This window comes from Durio zibethinus, chromosome 13 (assembly GCF_047325235.1).
Source record: "Durio zibethinus cultivar Kanyao isolate XHJ-2024 chromosome 13, ASM4732523v1, whole genome shotgun sequence".
Taxonomy (NCBI): domain Eukaryota; kingdom Viridiplantae; phylum Streptophyta; class Magnoliopsida; order Malvales; family Malvaceae; genus Durio; species Durio zibethinus.
In genome coordinates, this window is record NC_143174.1 from 2,431,990 (window position 1) to 2,454,878 (window position 22,889).

The window sequence follows — 22,889 nt, forward strand, 5'->3', positions numbered from 1 at the left end:
GATATTTGATGAAGATATAAGTTGGATGTAGAAAAGCATAAAAAAGACAACTCAAATGCTGATTCCAAGTGAAAGTGAGAATCCAAGTGAGAATCCAAGTGAGAATGCAACAAATGAAGGTGTTGAATCAACCCCTACAAACTCTCCAATCAATTCTTATTCATCGATTTCCACATCGCATTTCTCACCTCCAACCTTATGATATAACAGTTCACTTTTCTTGAAAGAATTTTCAGATGAAACACCTCCAAGAAAGTTTAGATCTTTGAAAGATATTTATAAAACTTGTCAATTTGCTTTCATTGTTTCAGATCCTATAACTTTTAAAGAAGCAACAAACTAAAAAGAATGGTAAAATACAACGCAAAAAAAGATGATGACAATCCAAAAGAATGAAACATGAGAGATGGTAGATCTACCTAAAGGTAATAATGCAATTAACCTCAAATGGGTGTTTAAAACAAAGTAATATGTTGATGGAACCATACAAAAGCACAAAGCCCGGTTGGTGACAAAAAGATACTCGCAGCAACAAGGTATTGATTTCGAAAAAAAATTTTCTTCGATTGCTTAATTTAAAATTATGAGAATTATTTTAGCCTTGGCTACATAACTTCATTGGCTTGTTTATCAATTTGATGTCAAATCTGCATTTTTAAATGGAAACTTAAAGAAGAGGTGTATGCTAGTCAACCTAAAAGGTTCATGATCAAAGGTAAGGAAACAAAAGTGTACAAGCTAAAAAAGCATACTTTACAGGCTAAAGCAAGTGCCATGGGCATGGTATAGTAAGATTCATAGCTATTTTTGTCACAATGGCTTCACAATGAGTGAGAATGAGCCTACTCTTTATGTGAATAAGTAAGGAAAAGATATCTTATAATTGTTTGCCTTTATGTTGATGATATTATTTGTATGGGCTCATGTGATTCTCTTGTTACTGAATTTAAATTTAACATGATGAAGGAATTTGAGATGTTACTTTGTTGTATTATATATTGGGGCTTGAGGTGAAGTAAGTAGAGGATGGAATTTTCATTTCACAAAGGAAGTATGCAATGGATCTATTCAAAAATTTAATTTGCTTAATTGCAATCCAGCTGCCACACCCATGAACATGAATAAGTTGTTATAACTTGAGAATGGTTCAGAAAAGATTGATGCAAAGACTTTTAGAAGCTTAATAAGAGGTTTGATTTATTTGACCCATACTACACTAGATATTGCATTTTTTGTTAGTGTAATCTATAGGTTTATGCAAAGTCCTACAAAACATCATCTTGAAGTGTCAAAAAAAGTCTTAGCTGGAACTAGTGATTTTGGAATATGGTATTACCAAATTATAAATTTAAATTACATGGATTGACAGATAGTGATTAGGCAAATTTATTGGATGATAGAAAGAGTACTTCGTGTTTTTACTCTTGGATTAAGTGCCATCACATGTAGTTCAAAGAAAAAAGCTATTACAACTTTATCATCTTTAGAAGCTGAGTATGTAATAGCAACTTCAGCAACTTGTCAAGCAATTTGGTTAGAAAATTTCTTGTAGATCTTTGTCAGGTTCAAGATAGAGCAACTAAATCTTTTTGTGACAACAAGTCAACAATTGCTATGACAAAGAATCTGGCATTTCATAGGAGAACAAACCACCTCGACATTCACTTTCATTTTATTCATGATTTAGTTGCAAATGGAATAATCAAAATAGAGCATTGTAGAATAGACAAGCAGCTAGCAGATCTTTTCAACAAACCTCTTTAAGAGAGAAATTTTTCTACTATAGATTACATCTTAAACTATATGATTTTGAATCAATGGGAGTGTTGAAGAGTGATCCAAAATTTAGTTCACAACTGAGCTCAATGTCCTGATTTTTAGGAAATAGTTGGTAGTTAGTTATTATACGTGGCTAGGTGTTTTCAAATATTCAGCCACTATCTCTCCACTAAACCATTATCTGTTAACTATTCTATTTTTTATGCTTTACATTCTCTAGTTAGTGAGCTTTTCACTCATATCTTGTAAGCCTATTAAAAGGCTAGTTGAATTTAATAAAAACAACGTAACCTATGTACCATTAACCAAAATTGGTTCTTTGTTTTGGCTCAGTGATTTAGTTTGAACTTACCTCCTTCCCCAACATTGTGTATGTATTTTCAGCTCAAAATGACAACCCTCCTTATAACTTAGTCAGTTAGATATTCAACGCTATTGATGCAGAGGAACAGATATTCTTGGCAAAGTTGCTAAAGGGCTTAATGCTAACTTCTTCGGAGGCCGCTCATGCAATAGTGTAACTGAATTCAAACCAAACAATCGCAGTGGATGGTATTGGCAGGTACTTCAACTATTCATACTACTCATCATTGCTATTATTATCATTCTGCATATAATTTGTTTTGAAAGAAGACTTAAACTTTCATAATTCTACATCTTTTAGGCATGTACTGAGATGGTAATGCCAATTGGATATGGTGAAAATGATACAATGTTCCAAGCATCACCTTTTGATATAGAAAACTATACCATAACCTGCCTGGATATTTTTGGAGTATCCCCAAGGCCTCATTGGATCACCACTGAATTTGGAGGCCATATAAGCTTATTACTTTGATTCTTAAAGAACAGAAAAAACACCTTCAGAGGAACTTATTGCCCCATCAAAATTTCTGCCTACTCAAAGTTATAAAAATTTTTAGGATATAAAATTTATACTCAGAAATTTTGCTAGCAACATCATTTTCTTCAATGGACTACGTGACCCATGGAGTGCTGGAGAGTGAAGAACTAACACTCTTGTGTCATTTTCACTTTTGTATTTATAGGAAAAAATTAATTCAAACTTTCAACTGCATTTTCCTGATTCATCCTTAAATCCTTCTACTAGAGAGTTTTGCAGAACATATGAGATAGCATTGTTGCAGTATATACAAATGAAGGTGTCCTTTGTGAGTTGTAGGAGATTGAAATTTATAATCAATCACTTGGTTTTGATTGAGATCTGTTATGGTGTTAAGGTGACCATTGCTTGGATTTAAGCCGTCCAAGCACAAGTGACCCTGACTGGTTGGTTGCACAGCGAGACAAGAAGATCAACATCATTGGCAGCTGGATTGAAGACTACAACGCAAAACTTGGTAGCAAGATCGACAAAAAGTGAAAATCAAGTTGTGAATAATGGAATGTTAAGACCATAGCAATTGTTTGTTTGTCATAATCAGTGAAGCTAAACAAGGATAAGGTTATGGTGTACATTCCTCAGTGACTTTTAACTATCCATCAAAAAAGTTTTATGGCAACATTACATTCTGCAACAAATTGGGCTGTTTTTGTCTGTCCTCAATACTTGGCATAAAACTTATGTGATACAGACTGAACATCTGCTTTGAAATTTCATGATATTTGTAGGAAAAACTTCTGTGCTTCTCTCTTTTTGAAAACAATGCAAAACGTCTAACTACCTGAAAGAAATGAACAAATTTCTAGAACCAATAGCTTTCGAAGCTGTTGTTTTCAAGAAATACAAGCCATAGAATTTAAACTCTTATTATCCAATTAGGCCAGCTTTGTTTGAAAGGTCAAAGTTAATTAAATTCTAAGTGGAATTCCTAACTTATCAGCATTCGATAGGTCTTTATCAGTATTAAATAGGTCTGAAAGGTTAAATTTCAACATTTGTAGCTTTTATTTTTATTCACAAATTATGACTTTTTTATATAAAATAAATTAAATAAAGATTTTAATTCAAGTTTTAAATTTTAATAAATTTAAATCTTAATTAATTTGAGTTTTAATTCAAGTTGTTACATACCAACAATTATACAATGAGATTGAAAAAAATAATAATTAGCCGTCTAGACAGGGAGGAATTAATAATCCCAAATGGCACTAAAATTTATTTATTTAGGCTTGCTTTGTTCAAAAGCTAAAAGTCAATTAAACATTTTAGAAAGATTTCGATATGAGCTTTAGTGTTAAATAGCTTTTGTTAGTCTCTTCTTTAGATTATAATAATATTATTGGCAATTTCAGATGAAATTAGTTGGATATAAACATTGAAAAACTAAAATGTTTATTTGAAATTAAACTCGTTATCATATATATTTTTTAATTTTGATTTTAAAATTAACAATCAGCAACCTAAAAAATTTGTTTAATATACATTAATGTCAATTTGAAGAGGTGAGATTGTAATTGACTACTTTTTTTTTTTTTTTTTGTTGATTTGGCCAGCATAATTTTCTTTTTAAAATCATGATGTGGTTGTCAATCAAAGTCATTCTTGTTTTGGCTTATTTGTTTGGTTTCTTCTGCTCTTCTCCAAGCTAATCCGATGATCTGAGCTAGAAAACAAATATATTTAATATTCTTTAATTGTATTTGAGATTATAAATATTAGATTTTAAATGATAAAATTAAAATTTTTATATTTTATTAATAAATCACAAGATTAAATTTATAATTCTAACGCAAAGGTTTGCACTCAACCATGGGAAAGGGAAAGCTTCACGCGTAAACTTGTGTCCCCTAAAAAAAATAAAAACATAAATCCCAATCATGAACAATGAAAAACTGGCCATTCATTTTGTTTTAATTCACTTTCAACTTGGGAAACTGGCCATTAATTTCTTTTAAGAGAAGTAAATGATATTTCTGAAAATAAATAATAATTTCTTTCAATATGGGACGCAATTGTTAGAGGGATTAGATCTTTAGAGATTTTTTTTTTTAAGTTTAACGACGTTTATAAATGTTATTAAAAAATTTACGATGTTTGTCAAAAATATCATTAAGAGCGTCGATTATACTTACAACGAAAAAAATAACGCCGTTTTAAAAAAAATGTATCTAATTTAACAAGATTTGTATAAAAAATATCGTTAATTTAGTGATGTTTGTATCAAAAAATGTCATTCTATTTAGTAACATTGTTGTATAAAAATGTCACTAAATGCTAAATTTAGTGGTGTTTATATCATAAAATACAGTTAAATTTAGTGATTAAAAGCACTTTCAATAATTTCCTTAACAAAAAAAAAAATTAAATGAGATTATTCAAGATATTTTTTGTTAGAAATACTTTCAATAATCTCATTTAATTTTTTGTAAGGGATTATTGAAATCGTTTTTAATGCCAAACACCATATATAAACTAAATTTTTACCAGTAGAAACTTCAAACTGATTTATATTCATTTTTAGATATACTTTTTAAAAAGGTAATGATTATTTCATAATTTTTTAGTTAAGTCAAATTTGAAAATAACGTTACTTTCCTCCACGAAATCCTAAAACACCATAGGAAGAGATAGGGTTTTTATTTTGGGACTTTGGGTACTATTAAAAATCTGTCAATTTTCTCTGAAATCAGATTACGCCAAATCAAATATTGAAATCAAATATCTAATAGAAAAATATCAATGAAAAATATTTTGATTCTCATAAACCAAATGCTCCCTTAATAGCGTTTTTTCTATAAACATTACAAAATTTTTATTATTAGTGGCATTTTATTTTATAAACACCTCTAAATACAGATTTAGTGGTGTTTATAATACAAACACCGCTACACTTGAAAAAACACGAAACTTTGCAACTTTTTTTGTGAAACGTCACTAAAAAAGTGCTACAAATTATCTATTTTCTTGTAGTGAATGTATACATTTTTGCTATATAAGGAATATTCATATTAGATTTTATATTTTTATTCAGAAATTATTTTAAATATATTAACTAAATATTTTATGAAATAATTTATTTTCATTAGTTTCATTAAAAAATCACCACAAATAAAAGTATAGTGGCAAAATTCAATGAAAAATGAAAGTATAATTATAAAATTGAATGAAATCAAAGTAAAATGATCAAATTGAAATTTACTTATAATAGAATGATAAATTTACCGTTTATCCCAATTAAATATAATTTTTAAAATAACATTTTGACTACTCTTATTGAGGCTTATATAAGCATCCATTGTAACTAGACACCTATAAAATATATGATAAATTAACACTACAAAATGGTTTTGAAAACGTGCTAAATTTTTTATTTTATTGATTAAATTAAAATTTTAACAGCCTCAACTATAAAAAAAAATAACTATAGCACATTTGAAAAAATGTTTCAATTAAACATTTGTATCGACTAATTTGTATATTCTATTTATAATCTTTATGGGTGCAAACTTGCTTTAATAATTTATAAATATTAGATTGAACAATAATTAACCATTTGGCATCTGTTTAGCCAAAAGAATTCTTCCTTCTACTAATTTCATTTCATTTGATGACAAAGATCAAGCAAATTCCAAGTAAATTCTCAAGGAAATAACCATGATTTGTCCTATATAATTAATAAGCAAGCTCTTGGCAAAGGCTTTTCAAGCTCAAAATAGAGCCTGACAGGCATACTCTGTCTTAGTTTAATTGCCATGAATTCTCCTATATTTTCATTCCAAAGGCTTCAATTATTCGTTACAGTTCTGTCAAGCTCTATCGCTGCTGCCCACTTCAACATTCCGCGGCTGAGTCCAACGTTGGGAACAATCTTGGAACAGCCTGAAATCTTGTCTGCATCAGTTTCAAAGGATCTGCAAACCTTTTACTACCCCCAAACACTTGATCACTTCAACTACAGGCCTGAAAGTTATAGCACTTTTCAACAAAGATATGTGATGAATTTCAAGCATTGGGGTGGAGCAAATGCTAGTGCACCAATTTTAGCCTATCTTGGAGCTGAAGCGCCTTTGGACGATGATCTTACTGTAATTGGTTTTCTCAATGAAAATGCCATCCATTTCAAAGCTCTTCTTGTATACATAGAGGTATGGATTTTGAACCGAAAACATTCAGATAATCAATTAGAAACCAACATAATTAATTTTTTTTAATATTCTATTTTCATCAGCATCGATATTATGGAAAATCAATACCATTCGGATCAAGGGAAGAAGCCTTTAAAAATGCAAGCACTCGGGGGTATTTTAACTCTGCCCAAGCCATTACAGACTATGCAGAAATCATCATGCATATCAAGAAGAAACTTCATGCTTTCTATTCTCCTGTGATTGTCATCGGAGGATCATATGGAGGAAGTAAGCTATTTCAAATTCAACTTCATTTATCTGTTCCTTGTTGGTATATATTTAACTTTGCCTTGATCTTTTTCGAATGAAATCAGTGCTTGCTTCATGGTTTCGGCTAAAGTATCCACATGTTGCTTTGGGAGCTTTGGCTTCATCGGCTCCAATCCTTTATTTTGATGATATTAAACTACAGCCAGAGGGTGGATATTATTCAGTTGTCACAAAGGATTTTAGGGTATTATTACAGTAAAACGAACTAATGAATTGGTGATTTTTGTATACAATTATTATGTAGAATTAGTGTTACCTTTTAGTCAATTTTTTTTTTCATTTTAAATTAATTACATGATTTTATTTTCTATCTCCATATAGTATATAAACAATAAAATGAATTGGTTTTAGATCATGTTGGGTTTGGATTTTTTCGAATTTAGACCATTCCAGGTTCAAATCATTTCAGCTTCAAACTATGAAGATAATTTTTTAGATTTTATAAAAAATTTAATCATTTCTAACATGTTTGTATAGTTTCAATTCATTTCAACTACCAAAGTATGAATGCACAGGAAGCCAGCGAGACATGCTACCAAACCATACAAAAATCATGGTCTGAAATTGACAAAGTTGCCTCGGAGCCCCAAGGTCTTTCAACCCTCAGCAAGAAATTTAAGACATGCTAGTATGTAAATTTAACAAGTATTGTTGTGCCATCTTGATTATAATAATTCGAATTCATGATTCCAATTAAACAAAAAAAAAAAAAAAAACAAACAAACAAACAAAAGGGCTGATCTCTGATTTTCCTTTTTATTTGTAATTATTAGTCCCTTGACCAGTTCTTCAGAGCTCAAGTCTTTCTTGGTGCTTATGTATGCCTATGCTGCACAATACGATAGACCACCAAGATATCCGGTTACTGCCGTATGTGGCAGCATTGATGGAGCCTCATTCATTGGAAGTGAAGTCGACACTCTTAGCAAAATTTTTGCAGGGGTTGTCGCTTACTATAGCAACCGATCTTGCTATGTCAATCCAACAGCTAATGCATCTGAAACAGATATAGGTTGGAGTTGGCAGGTAATATATTCAGACTTTTTTCCACCTCCTTTTCTATATGATTAATGCCATTCAAGCCAAAATTTTGAGGTTCAAACATAATCAAAAATCACTTAAAATTAGAGGTGACAAATGAGCGTATTCAAGTTTAGACATTTTGATTTTAAGTCATATGAGTTTGGATTATTTTGAATTTAAATTTTTTTGGGTTCAAATCATTTTAGATTTTGATTAATTAGATAATTTTTTAATTTTATGAAAGACGTAATCATTTAAAATATTTTCTGAGTTCGGGTTCATATCGAATCGTTCCAATAATTTTTTGTTTAAATTATTCAAAAAATTTTGGATTCAAATTATTCAAATTTAAATCATTTTAAATTTGAGTTTTGTCAGGATTAACTTTTAGATAAAATTTTGAATTCAAATTCAAATAAATTTACTATTTTCTGGGTATATATTTAAAGAGATGCAGTGAGATGGTGATACCATTTAGCATCGGCAATGGAACCATGTTTGAGCCATCCCCTTTCGATCTAAAGAGATTTATGAACCGGTGCGAGAGCTTCTATGGTGTCCCTCCTCGGCCTCATTGGATCACTTCTTACTACGGCGGCCACGTATGAATCCTCTCTCAATTAATTTCTTCATAATTTTTTGTATAAATGATTCTTAAAATATTTGTTAAAACTCTGTTTTCATATAACATTTTGCATTAAAAATTTCCTTGCCTTCAAATTAAAAATATAAATAAATAAATAAATAATGTAATCGAACTTCGAATTAATTTCTTTTTATTCCCTTACCTTTATTTTTTGGAGAAGGCTTTTCCTTACCGATTCAATATGACGAACATATCCAACCAAATTTTTTTTTTATCATTTTTAGACTCAATTTTGCAGGATATAAAACTGATTCTCCATAGGTTTGGTAGCAACGTCATCTTTTCCAATGGGCTGCGAGATCCTTATAGTAGCGGCGGGTATAACCAAAAACATCCCAAAAAACAAAGAAACATTGAAGATTAATCTTTTATCTAATTTCATAAATCATATGTTTTCTTTTATTGTAGGGTGTTGGAAAACATTTCAGATAGTGTTCTTGCCATATCTACAGTCAATGGTATGTGCTTAACTTTTACTCCAAACAAATGCAATTAGAAATCTTTTTATAATGGAATCCATCAAAAAAAAAAACCTATAAGTGATGAGATTTGAATGAAAATCGATTGAATATTAATTTTTAATGTTGATTACATGAATCAATTTAATTAAATTTTGAATTTTAATTAGACTAGCTTTATTATAATTTTTTAATGTAATAATGCTCAATTAATAATAGTTAATAAAGATGAAATCTTTTAAATAAAATGAAGATTAAAAATTCTATGGTTATCGGATCATTTTCAAAATGAAAAAGAGCAAGAGATTGACTATGTGTATTCATTTTGCAGGATCTCATTGTTTAGATATACTTCCGAAAAGGAAAACTGATCCAGAATGGTTGATCAAGCAACGGAAAATAGAGGTGAAGATTATCAAAGGATGGATAGCTAAGTACTATGCTGATCTTAAGGCATTCACGCAATAGGAATATTTTTTGTCCAAGATGAAAAATATTGAATAATGGAAGAATTCAAAGTTATATAACCATGAATCTCTTATAGATTTACAATTCAAGGAAATAATATTTGACAGCTAGGCTTAGGATTTATATTTCTCCTACTATATATGTTGAATTTCTATAATATTATAGTATTTGATTAATAACATCATAGTAATTAAGTTAAAACTGATTATGTGAATTTTTGCCACTTGGAATTTTTTTATCATTTGTTCTTCGGATTTGAAAAAGACAAAAAAAAACCAAAAAAATTCTTAGGTTGCTCCAATCATTATTTCAATATCCATTAAAGGAATCATCATAAAGTTGATCGAAACCTAGTGCCTGATCACAATAAGATTTCAAGCCCAACTCATCTTCCAAGCCCGATTCATGGTAAGAATTGTTATAAACATGTTATCATGTTGGGGCCAGAAACATTGCCTTTGCTTAACTTAGGTGACAGTTTCATCTTCACTTTGATCCTTTCAACATTACCTTTGCTTAGCTTAGATGACAGTTTCATCTTCACTTTGATCCTTTCTTTTGATATGATACAAAAAGGATTCTGCTTTTTTTCTCACAACATTTGCACCAGCAATTGTTATTCATCAGCAAGAATAATTATAAGGACTGGCAAAGATTCCTCTTTTCAACTGAAACGACTACCATCCATTATTCTTCTTTGAATGCTTTTCTTTAAATCTGAAAAGAGAATGAACCCAAAAGAGAATTCATATCATCATGTAAGCCTCAAAAAACTTTCATCAAATTTATCTCGTTTTAAGTTTATTCGAAAGAAACCATCTTTCTTTGTCACATCAGCTCAAAATGAAAAAAACAAAATCTTCGAAATTTAATTTTCTAATCATGGATGTTAAAGGCAACATCATCAAATATGCCATTAGCATATATGGTTATAAACCAATTAAAATTATCTTTTTAAGTCACTTTTTTGTTTGCCTTTTTTTTCATTATTTGAAATGCTTGATTTTATAATTAATAGATCTGATAATTTATATATTTGTATCATGTTTATTTCATATTAAATACATGTAAAATACAAAAATTATTTATCATAATTCGTATCAATACACTAAACAAAAACATATTTTTTTGTCAAACCTATATACAATATTTATTAAAATTTTAAATCGTATCACTTTTATTTTTTTATTTTTTTCATACAATATCTTTATATTGTGTTTAAAATTTTTAAATTTATTTGATAATATTATTGATGTGGCAAAAAGAATATGGTATGACAAATAAGCTAATTATATGAATATGATACTTTGATGTATGTCGTACAATAATTACATATTTCGAATGAGTTTTCTCATCATAAAATTTTTTTTTATGAAATTCGAAGTATAAGTTTCAATCATAATTAATCAAATATTATATTTATATATAAGAAATCATTAAATAATTAAACTAACCAAGTAACAAACTAGAACATAATTAAATAAATAAATATAAAATTGAATCAAATCCACACACAAAGACCTCAACTTCTTAATGATCCAATTAAATGATTTAAAATTATTAGAATTAAAAGGACATTGACACTATCAAAAATATGGTTGCATTTCATCTATTATTCCTTTTACTATAATCCTACAACTATTCAATCACAATAAAAAAATTATGTAGAGATCACTTATAAATGTAGATTTCATATAAAATTTTGATAAAATCCACACAATTCTAAGTTGTGATTGGTTAAAATATTGGTTGGTTAATTATTACATGCTATACCACTTATAGTCTCTTGCATCCCCACTCTCTTTTTGCCTAAATACTAGCCCAAATCATTATCCAAAATCTCCTAATAATATTCCCTCTTTTACAGTATAAAGTTTCTTATTCTGCGCTGTTTTAGGCCATTCGAATTCTAAAACATGAATTTTTGACACTTACTTTTCATATTTCAAAATATAATTGCCAAGAATGAATGGGAATAAATTCACATAAAAAGATAAAAGCTCAAACATCCTTTAGACCACTCAAAAGAATTAGTAGTGTTATCCTAAATTCCCTACTATTCTTTTCAGGATTTAAAGTTCTTTCAACTTTCTTCACATATGTTTTAAACTGGAGACTTGACAGATATCAAACTCTTGTAATTCATTAATCATTAGCTTCCATAAGCAAAGAGGCAATCTACAAGAGAATTCATTAATTTGGTGCCTTTGACATTGCCACATTTCTCAAAATCTCCACTGTCAAATCTCAATAGACACGACAAAGATTAATTACCTGGCCAGCCTGGATAATTAGGCAGATGCAGGTGTGTGAGGTGAAAGTGGAGAGAGTGAGACTTGGTGGCTTCAGCTGCCATAACAATGAGAAAAGGGAGAAGTGGTAGGCTCAATCTGTTGCAGAGATTAAATGCCTCTTGATTTGGACCATTTTCATTTGTGCTTTGCATCAAAATGATGACAGTTTTTACTCTTCTTATCAGCATTATACACGAGACATATAAGTCTTACCCTCGCCTAATGGTTTATCCAATTAAAGTGAAACTAGCATTATCTCACCAGATTCTTCATATATGGACCAAAATCATTGTTTTTATTTGAATATATAGTCTTATAATTTCCATCTCCGTCTATGAAGTTAGAGTACTGCTTGAATTCACAATCACATGAACCGGATCATTTAGTCTTAATCAAAGCATGAAACATTCAAGTAACTTCTGCTTTTTCTGCAAAAATCTTTGGCTAATGAAATTTGTTATAGCATTTGTGGACCAAAGGATTAAAAAAGTCTACCATCCCATTTGCCCTTACAGGCTTAAAAATTCTACCACTTTGCATGGTCAATGTTGGAAGGTATGCCTTCCCCATTAAGGTCCACTCACATATAAATGACAGATTCTTCAGTCAAAACTGCAATAACTTCTATCCATTTGTTCTTCTTTAAAGTCAGCTTTTCTTACAAATCCTACTTGGAAAGAACGAAGCAGAATATCTTTTAAAAAAGACGATAAAAGATGACCCTTCAAGAATTGAAATTTGGAAAGAAAAAGATGATGCATTTCAATGCCATGAGCATCTTTTGTTTTTTGATAGTGTGACCGATATGTGAACACTGTTTTGCTTTTGACACCTTCTTAAAGTTGCAGTCAAATCTAGCCAACGGTGTATATTTAATTTCAGATAGGGGTAGAAAGCAATAAGATTTTTCCTTTTCCCTTTTCTTATTACTTATGCATCAAGTCTTAAAATCTTATCAATTTAAAATTTGAATCTAAACACCTACAATTTTTTTTTTTTATCTTCGTATTGCAATCTTCTTTATAAGAAAAAAAATTCTAAATTATATACATAAAGATGTGTTGATTGAACCTTAGGTTACAAAATAAAAAATAATATCCGTAATCTTATAAATCTTACCTTTCGTCATAAAATTTTAATTCGAATCAAAGGAAAAAACAAGTTTTTTAAACCGAAGTCTTCCTAATTTTGATCTAGTTTGTTGATTTTATTTATTACTTTTCATAAACCAAACAGTTGATTTTGTTCCCTAACCTTCAGTCAAGAGACTAAAGACGAAAAGAAATGGGAACCAAACATAAGAAAACATGTGAAAGTATTTTAACCCAGAAAATGTATGAGTAGTTAGGTATAATATTGACCTATATGTTTCCATAATCCTGACATCATCTGATCAAAAAGATGTGTTTCCTTATGCGCTTTTACGTGGGTTTCCTAATCATTTCGAGCTTTGATTAGTTAATTATAAAGAAATAAGCAGAAACAATCAGCTAATCCATGTGGTTTTTGGTGAGCTTTAGCAAAACACCTCTCCGCATAGGCATCCACCAGAAATATATAAAATATTTTTTATCTTCATGATTAGTGCTACAGAATATAAAGATGTAGGCATCACATCAGGGGACCTTGTTTATATATTTTCAGCATAAATTTGAAAATTTTTTTGTTGCGTAAAAGTTTAGAAAAATGAGGGAAGACTTTTTTATTTAAGAATTAAAGATAAATAGTTTTTTTTTTAAGAGAATTTATATTAAATCTATAGATTATTTATCAAGAAAAAGTATTCTCGACGGATAAAAGTTACTTTAAAGATAACAGATTGATCTTCTTCGAGAGCTCACATCAACAAGAAGGGTTGGAACCTCGATCTCGGCTCTTCGCCACCTGGGGTTGTAGTACGTTCCAAGGATTGGGCTGTTCGTCCATTAAAATAATACGTGACTTGAGTTCAGAAAGTCGTGAGATAGTTCGGTTCATATCCGGTGTGATCGTTAGATTGATCGTTAGAGCATTGAGAGAATCTTTCCCTCGTACAAGAGGACTAGGAAGGATGCATCTCTAGTGTACCAGTTATTATGCCTACGAAAAATGCTTATTTTCAACCTTCCAAATGTTTCATTATTATATCATTCCTCACAGTAAGACTTTCCAAGCATTTCAACTTTCCAAGCATTTCATTATTTCACCTCTGCAATTATGGTATGTTTGAAAAGTGATTTTTGATTAATAAAAATCCAAAACGTGGGAAATTTTTGCAGGATGAATTTTTTTATATTAGCGCTAGGAAAAGAAGATATCACTTTCATAAATACAACTATTTTTGTAATCATAGATATCAATATATTCCATCAAAGTCTTTTTGCAAAATCTTTGGGTTTTGATAAGAAGATTTAAGTAGATATATAATTCAGATGAAGTGGGATTTTGGGTTGAATTAAGATACATACTCGACCAATAGTGGAGACTTAGAGATGAAAATAGCTACCGGCATTCATATATAATATATATACTCCGGCCACGAGAAAAAGAAAGTCCACTAAGACTCCATTTGAGAGCATGATGGGAGTCCTCCCAACACGCCGAGCTTATATTTTATGTTTGAACTTTTAAATTCTTAAAGATTCAGTCATAAAACATAAAATTCGACACGATGGAAAGATTCTCATTGCGCTCAAATGGAGCCAAAGATGAACTGCAATTAACATCACTATGAGATGTTTGGTTAGTTTACAACAATCAAACTAGTAAAAAGAATCTCTACATCTATTAAACCATTAGGCTAGCTACTAGAGTTGATGAAGCAAAATTCCAATTGAACAGAAAGGAAGATTAATGCAACATTTTATATTAATGTTTGGAGGTGTTGAGAAAATGCTTCAGAGAGACAAGCCACTGATTGGTGTTTCCTCTATTGTCCATTTTTTCTATATGCACCCTTTGACGATGAACAATGTTGACCATACTTTAAATTAAAAAAAAAAAATTTAAGATAGTGAAAGTCAATCAACTATATTAGTTATTAATTAACAACTTGCAATCCTTAAAGGCAGAAAGTAAGTTACAGGAAACAGGTTTTGGTGGAAGGTGATTTCTCAGCAACCTTCAGCGTCTAAATTTTTTTTTTTTTATTTTTAACATTTAAAGTTATCCGGATTTGAACTATGAAACTAAAGTCCAGCACTTTTTGCTTTATTTACTAAATGATAAGAAAATTTGCAATATCAAGTTAATTAGATCACAAGGTATAGCTTTATTTACTTTTTCTGGAATTTAATCTCCACGCCAACTTTTTGCTTTAAATTGAGAACATGTTAGACACTTTTGGCAAATATTGCTGAATTTAATAACTATATAGTGGATCAATCTAGGCATCTCCCTCCTATTTTTTGTGGATTTGGTGACCATAGAATTAAAAATAAAAACTAAAACAATCGATCTTTAAGCTAATAAGTAGAGTCCGCCTTTAGATGGAAAGATAAAAGCAGAGACCAATTTGTCTTAAAAACATCCTTACTCAAATTGAACTCAAAACAATCCTTTAAGAATAAATACTGTTCCAAATTCGGCGACCAGACTTTCAAAGATTCTGAAACTTTTATGCATTGAGGTTATGTCATCATTGGTGTGTCATATATATTAAAAGGATTGATTATGCTTTCTTCCTCTTTTCTTTACTCTTTCCTACCGCCCCTCCCCATGCGATACACAATTGTGGGGTTCATATGATAAAGTGCCAGCCCTGATACAGTTTTCTATTAAGTCAACCAACTGTATATCTGTGCACAAGCACCAACCTGACTCTCATCATATCATCAGGAGTTAAATTTCATGATACATCATGATTTAACAGTTACCAAACTCTTATAGTATAAATAGAATGTTCTTCAACTCGAATGAGCTCAAGAAACAGAATCGAAACCTTTTTCTTGCATAGAAACAAGGCCATGGACTTCTATAGACACTCATTTCATGAGCTGTTTTTGTTTTCCTTGATTTCCTTGTTCTGTGTGATCTCGGGAACACAGTTCAGCATCCCCAGGCTAGGAGCACTTCGAAGAACAATCCGAAGTGAACCCAAGATCACATCTACTTTAGTTTCTAATAAAGATTTTGAGACCTTCTTTTATAGCCAGACACTTGATCACTTCAACTACAAACCGGAAAGTTATACCACTTTCCCACAAAGATATGTAGTCAATTCTAAGTACATAGGTGGTGCAAATACTAGTTCACCAATCTTGGTGTATTTTGGTGCAGAAGAGGCATTGGACTATGATTTATCCGGTATTGGTTTTCTCACTGATAATGCCCCTCGTTTCAAAGCTTTACTAGTATACATAGAGGTAAGAAACCAAGTCTTTCTTCTCCTTCATCTCCTCTTTTTCTCACCTGCGTCGGAGGCTTACTTGGAAACTGTGACATTATGATCTTCGTAGCATCGGTTCTATGGAAAATCCATACCATTCGGATCAAGGGAAGCAGCTCTGAGAAATGCCAGTATTCGGGGTTATTTCACCTCAGCTCAAGCTATAGCAGATTATGCTGCCATCATTCTTCATATAAAGAAAACATTCTTTGCAAAGAACTCTCCTGTAATTGTCATTGGAGGATCATACGGGGGAAGTAAGTAACTTGAGAAACATTATTTAACAGGTTAACAGAAATTTTCTTTGGTCTATGACCATATTTTTAACTTTGACATGCCATGTTTTCAAAGTTGTTTTCTTAATATTTTGCAGTGCTTGCTGCATGGTTTCGGCTAAAATATCCACATATTGCTCTTGGAGCTCTTGCCTCCTCAGCTCCAATTCTTTACTTCGATGACCTTGCACCAAAAGTTGGATACTACGCAATTGTGACCAAGGATTTCAAAGTAAAACATCAAATTCCAATTGGTTGACTATAAACTATTTCTTCTTCTTTTCACACTTCCCCTCTTTCTAATATGGTTATAACTTGTTCTACAATGGACAGGAAACTAGTGAAAGTTGCTACGAAACCATTCGAAATTCATGGGATGAAATTGATAGAGTTGCTTCGAAGACTAATGGTCTTTCAATCCTCAGCATGAAATTCAAAACTTGCGAGTAAGTTAACTATGATCACTCACACATTATCAATATGCCATGTTTAACGTTATAAGCACTTTTACAATCCATTTTCCTTCTATCTTTTCTTCTTTTTCAGAAAATTGAAGAGAAGTTTTGATCTTAAGGACTACCTAGATTCATTGTATTCTGAAGTAGCTCAATATGATCATCCCCCCACTTATCCCCTTAATGTCGTCTGTGGTGGCATTGACGGAGCTCCTGGAGGGACTGATATACTCGGCCGAATATTTGCCGGTGTTGTTGCTTACATGGGAAATAAATCATGCTACGACATGAACGAATTCAATCATCCAACTGATGAAACATATATGGGTTGGAAATGGCAGGTGAGACGTGACCAGATATAGCTGATGCCACTCGTTCATATACATCAGCCTCTTAGTTATAACAATATTCACTCTGTATCTTGGTAATCAATCACAACGACATATTGAAACCTATTCAAGGATGCTTACCTAAACATTTGAAAACTTTTTAAATGATTGGTTCTTTAAAAAGGTATTGGAGCCGAACAGACATAACATTTCAGATTTTAAGAGAAAAATGACCACAAAAACTGAGTTTTCAAACTCATAGCTGGTATGTATCTTGAATATTTGAAAATCACAAAAACACTTCCATCAAATTTGTTATACAAAAATAATTTATTATTGCACTAGTAGTGTAGAGCTGGATTCCACCTAGCTGGTATGAAATTTTATTGGATAGGTTAATGCCACTAAACTTCCTTTCTCATGATTGCATGCAATTTCAAATGAAATTATTTTACAAATTACATGTTTTGTGTCTTTACAGACCTGTAGTGAGATGGTGATGCCCATAGGCCATGGCAACAATGATTCTATGTTCCCACCAGCTCCATTCAATCTAAACAGGTTCATAAGGAAGTGCAAGAGCTTATTTGGTGTCCAGCCTCAGCCACATTGGGTGACAACTTACTATGGAGGCCATGTGTGTTCTTCGATCTCATTTTCAATCACTTTCCAACAGTATTCCTGATAACTTTCCCTACATTTATTGATCTCCATAGTTTGTATCTATCCTTAAACCTAACACTTAAAAGTTTCCCATCATTGGCAGGATTTAAAGTTGATTCTTCATGGGTTTGCTAGCAACATCATTTTCTCTAATGGCCTGAGAGATCCTTACAGCAGCGGCGGGTAGAGAAAAACCATCCATAAATATCATTTATATAATCTAATTTCTGCAGATCTTTCGCATTTAGTTATTTGACATAGCTTAATGACATCTTCCATCTTATCACAGGGTATTGGAGAACATATCAGATAGTGTTGTTGCAGTCTATTCGGCCAATGGTACTTAGCTTCTCTTACAACATAGTAGAACAATTATGCTTTAGTTTCTGTCACATCAAAATATGCACTAGCATTAACCTGTGAACTTTTTCTGTAGGATCTCATTGCTTGGATATACTTCCAGAAAAGAACAGTGATCCACAGTGGTTGGTCGAGCAAAGAAAAACCGAAGTTCAGATAATCCAGTGCTGGATTTCAAAGTACTACACTGATCTGCTTGAGTTTACAGATCGAACCAGAGTCTGATCATGATATGAGCTGCTCCAATATAAACAAAGAGAATAAATTAAGTGGCCATATCAAAATTTTCACTACATATTATATATATATAGAAACAATGTTGAATATTAAAAATACTGTCATGCGAGCCTGTAAGGGGTAGTTGTGTTATATTTATGAGTCCAAATAGCCGGCTTATCAGACTACTGGCAGTTTACTATAGTCCATGACCATGAATGAGAAAATGTCAATCATGAATATGCATATCAATCTCATTACAGGATTCCACCAAACCATAATGACACATCGGTTGTTTTTGTGAGGGGAATTTGGAAAAGATTGTCAGCACTTTGATGAACAAAGTTTTATAATTAAGTTTTAACAATTAATTATTTATTCAGGACAAAGGATAAGAAAGGCACACATTTGTTGAACCTAGTATGTTTTGGGTGGTATGCTACCCAATTAAGGACCACTGCAAATTATCATATATTTCCATTTGGTAGGCCAATAAGGGCACTTAATCCAATGCCCCCAATACCAGAAGTGGAGTCCCCAGAGAACTATAATAACTTCCACTCAGTCGATTCCTTTTGCAAGTTTAGGGTCAGGGCATCTTCAGGGAGGAAAAGAAAAGAAACTGCTGAAAATTGTGTGCAAAGCATCTGATGAAACTTTGAACAAGAAATGGGTTAAGTTAAAGAACAAATCAAAACAAAACATAGAATGAGTTTTATAATGATGATGGCAGATGGGAAGATGAAGAACACTTGCTCATTTCAAAACCTTGATGAATTGAGGATGGCCCACTAATAGAGATATATAGTGATTGCTGGTGATTTGGGATACAAAAGCAAATTCAGTGGTGCATTTGCAGGCGTGGCCATTACATTTTCTTTGATCATTTGGAACTTAATTTCATTTTTATAACTTCTCTCTTGAGTTCATACATGAATCTGGATTCAAAAGGACCCTGCCTGCCTCCCTTTTGGCTGATATTGGCACATTCTTGGGAGCACCAGACAATTTTTTGACATGTCAGAACCCTGGTTACTTACTTGATTGGTTATTTTTAATCAATCTTTTCATCTTGCCTAAGTGCTGTTTTTTTTCCTTTAAATCTTCAATCTCTATGAACTAAATTTTCCAAAATCAGTGATTGAAGATATCAAAAAAAAAAAAAAAGTTATAAGTGCTAAAATTTTAACTCATTAAATCCACCCGAATTCATCTAATAGATTTGTAGACACAGAATCTAATGATACTCACCCTTGAAAAACAAATAAGATTGAAAGTCCAATTCCTTATTTCTTAATTATTGATTTCAACCATTTGGGTCCTCTGGAAAGAAAAGAGTAATTGGGCCTAACTGCACATCGCCTAACCCAATTTACACAATTTCTTGTTTCTTTTTCGGGCATTAACCAACGGCCCATCATAAACTTTTGGTCCACTCTCTCATTAACCCACAAAAATAAAGAGGCACTTCACAAAATTAATTAAAAAAAAAAAAAAAAAAAACCAGACCCAAGTAATGTCAAAGGAAAGAAGAATAAGGGTATAGGTTTGATAAAACTTAGATTATAAATTGTGGGAAAGTTTTTTTTTTTTCCTGGATTCTCATGTGTCGTGTCATTTTCGTTTTGTCTGTTAAACAATGTTAAGAGAATGGCCCATTAAGGCAGGGATTGAAGTTACGGTGTCTGTTAATGGAGCCCACTGAATATACAAAGCAGTGGTGGCAACATTTCTTAAGAGGCCCACAAAAGCAAATAACTTTTCTGGATAAAAAGCCCACCAGTCATTTTTACACTCACATCTCCATCTTCTCTTCCATTATTAATAACTTAAAAAATAATAATAAGTCCTACATATTTTCATTATTGAAATTTTAACTAAAAATAATTTCTCAAAAAGTTCATAAAAATAAATGTAGACAAAGTATAAAAAAAAAAAAAAACTCGGACTATTAAAAATGGCATCCAATAAATTGAAATTTTAAATAAATTTTTTTATTTTCAAGTTACAATATCTTTTATAAAAAAAATAATAATTATTAAAAACATTAATGAATTGATTAATATAGTTGTAAACAGATAAAGTTGTCATATAAGTTTTACATTTTGTTCAATAATAGAGGATAAGATGCCATTTCTCTTACAAGGAAAGTTGAGCATAAGACAGTGAAGACTAAAGAGAGCAGGGTATATCTAGGGCACAAGTCATAGATAAGCATAACCTTTATTTACTCAAAGTCTCCAACACTGAACTTTATGGATATTCATCCATTCTCAAATACTTTAGATTTTATTTCACCACAATCAACTTGGAATTTGTAAAAAAGTCATACAAGAATAAAAAATTAAATAAACATTTTTATTTTGTCAAAGAGAATTGTTAATTATCAGCATCCATAACCATAACATGGACTATGTAGCCAATAGGGTAAAGGTATAGAAGAATAATTAATAGTAACAAAAAAATTGTATAAAAAAATTATTAAATATATTAATAGTAAAATTTTTTAATTTTATAAATGAAATTAAGATTGCGATATATATTTTTTAGTGCATATTTAAAAGTTAAAACATAAAATATGTGTTATTATTTTAATTTTGTTTGTAAAATTAAAAAAATTTTAATATCAATATATCAAATAGTTTTTAATTATATAATATCCAAAACTATATACTTATTAAGTCCTGATAAACCCATTTTGATCATATATTCCATCCTATATATCTTATAATAAGTTAAAAGAATTCATTTCAAACTTTTTTTTTTAAAGAGAGGTTTTGCTCAATTTGGACATAATTGATTAAAAAAATTGGTTGTGCTCAACTACTCCTTCCAATTCTCTCTCTTTGTCCCATGCATAATTCTGTCATTGTCGCCGAACGATGGAGATGGGAAGCCTGCCGATTTTGTAGGTTGGTTGGTGGAACGTGGGTTTCTTAATTTGAAAATAACAAAAAAAAAAATCAACAGGATAATATAATCAATCAATGATGTCATATATATGTTGTTTTTCTCTTTTGAAGGAAAGGATTTTCTTAAAATATCTTCTCATATTAGGAAAATACTATTAAATTAATTTTTTTTATAAAAAAATCATAAAATAAAAAATTTTAAATATATTAAATATCATTTTTTTAAAATCATTATATGCATAAATTGAATTAAAGTTAAAGTTGAATTAGCATATTTTAATTTAACTATTTAATTTGAGAAATTTTTTGTTCAAATAAAGCATGTGAAGAGGAGATGGGTATATATATATATTGAATTAGATTTCATTTGATTAAGGTAAATAAATTTTGGTCTAAAATTTTATTAATGGAAATGAAAACTTTATTTTAAGTGGAAAAACAATTATATGACAAACTTTAGTTATTATTTTCCATGAATAACACTAAAAAAAAAATCATATAATTTTAAAACAAATTGAAATTTATCATTTTCTTTGACTAAGAATATGTCTAACACAAAATAATTGCTATTAATTTTTTTACTTAAAATTATTAAAATTAATAATTTAATTTTTTATCAATCTATCACGTGATTATTAAATTTAAACATTATTTATTTTGGAAAATATTTCTAGTTCATTGACTATATAATATATAATATTATTTAAATTATGCATTAAAAAATCATTTAAACGAGCCATACAAATAAAAATGGATTTAAATTATTCAACGCTCTTTTTCTAAATTTATATTTTTGGATGGCATCCTTTTGATTTTTGAAGGTTAAACCACGCCACGTATACCTTACTTTTTAGGTCACCCTCACCTATGGGCTATGGTACGCAGCGTCCGTAATGGAACTGTACTTTTTTGCCCAGTTTGTTTTGCGGCCTTCGGTCAAAGGCTCCAAGCCATTGCCTGGGGAAACCAACTCAACTATTCCCTCCAAATTTCGTACCAAAAGAATTGAAAATAAAATAAAATAGCCCTAACTTTTTACATTGGTGTCAAACATATCCTTCCCATTTTTCTCAATCCCATCAACACAAATCATTATAAAAAATTAAAAACTAAGGGACATGTAGGGATAAATTAGTCATTTTAAAAAGACCACAGCACCTTTGTTTTTGAGGATAGTTTAGTGGAAACGTGGCCTTATCCTTTTTTTTCTTTTCTACTTTTCAAAACCGACCAAGTAAAGTAAATTGGGAAACAAATCAATAATTGTGCATTGGGTTTTGATAA

The 22,889-nt window shown here is 30.7% G+C and overlaps 2 protein-coding genes and 1 pseudogene across 3 annotated transcripts; all 3 read left to right on the plus strand.

Annotated features, from left to right (window-relative positions):
• The first annotated feature begins 406 nt into the window (after positions 1-406).
• On the plus strand, positions 407-3,403 carry LOC149515227 (uncharacterized; annotated as a pseudogene).
• Positions 3,404-6,247: 2,844 nt separating this feature from the next.
• Positions 6,248-9,905, plus strand: LOC111304358 (uncharacterized). 2 transcript variants are annotated; one of them, XM_022900905.2, is made up of 9 exons: positions 6,251-6,828; positions 6,912-7,098; positions 7,185-7,324; positions 7,656-7,768; positions 7,914-8,166; positions 8,613-8,765; positions 9,048-9,127; positions 9,218-9,267; positions 9,599-9,905. In XM_022900905.2, the coding sequence occupies exons 1-9, from the start codon at positions 6,436-6,438 to the stop codon at positions 9,733-9,735; spliced, it is 1,506 nt and encodes a 501-aa protein (XP_022756640.2). In that variant the 5' UTR covers positions 6,251-6,435; the 3' UTR covers positions 9,736-9,905. The 2 variants fall into 2 exon arrangements, 1 of the variants encoding a protein (XP_022756640.2); XR_016326851.1 differs by lacking the exon at positions 9,599-9,905 and having other exon boundaries at positions 6,248-6,828; positions 9,034-9,127; positions 9,218-9,265.
• A 5,942-nt stretch (positions 9,906-15,847) lies between these two features.
• On the plus strand, positions 15,848-18,891 carry LOC111304359 (uncharacterized). Its single transcript, XM_022900907.2, has 9 exons — positions 15,848-16,372; positions 16,466-16,652; positions 16,769-16,902; positions 17,004-17,116; positions 17,217-17,466; positions 17,936-18,091; positions 18,221-18,300; positions 18,407-18,456; positions 18,554-18,891. The coding sequence occupies exons 1-9, from the start codon at positions 15,923-15,925 to the stop codon at positions 18,700-18,702; spliced, it is 1,569 nt and encodes a 522-aa protein (XP_022756642.2). The 5' UTR covers positions 15,848-15,922; the 3' UTR covers positions 18,703-18,891.
• Positions 18,892-22,889: the final 3,998 nt, after the last annotated feature.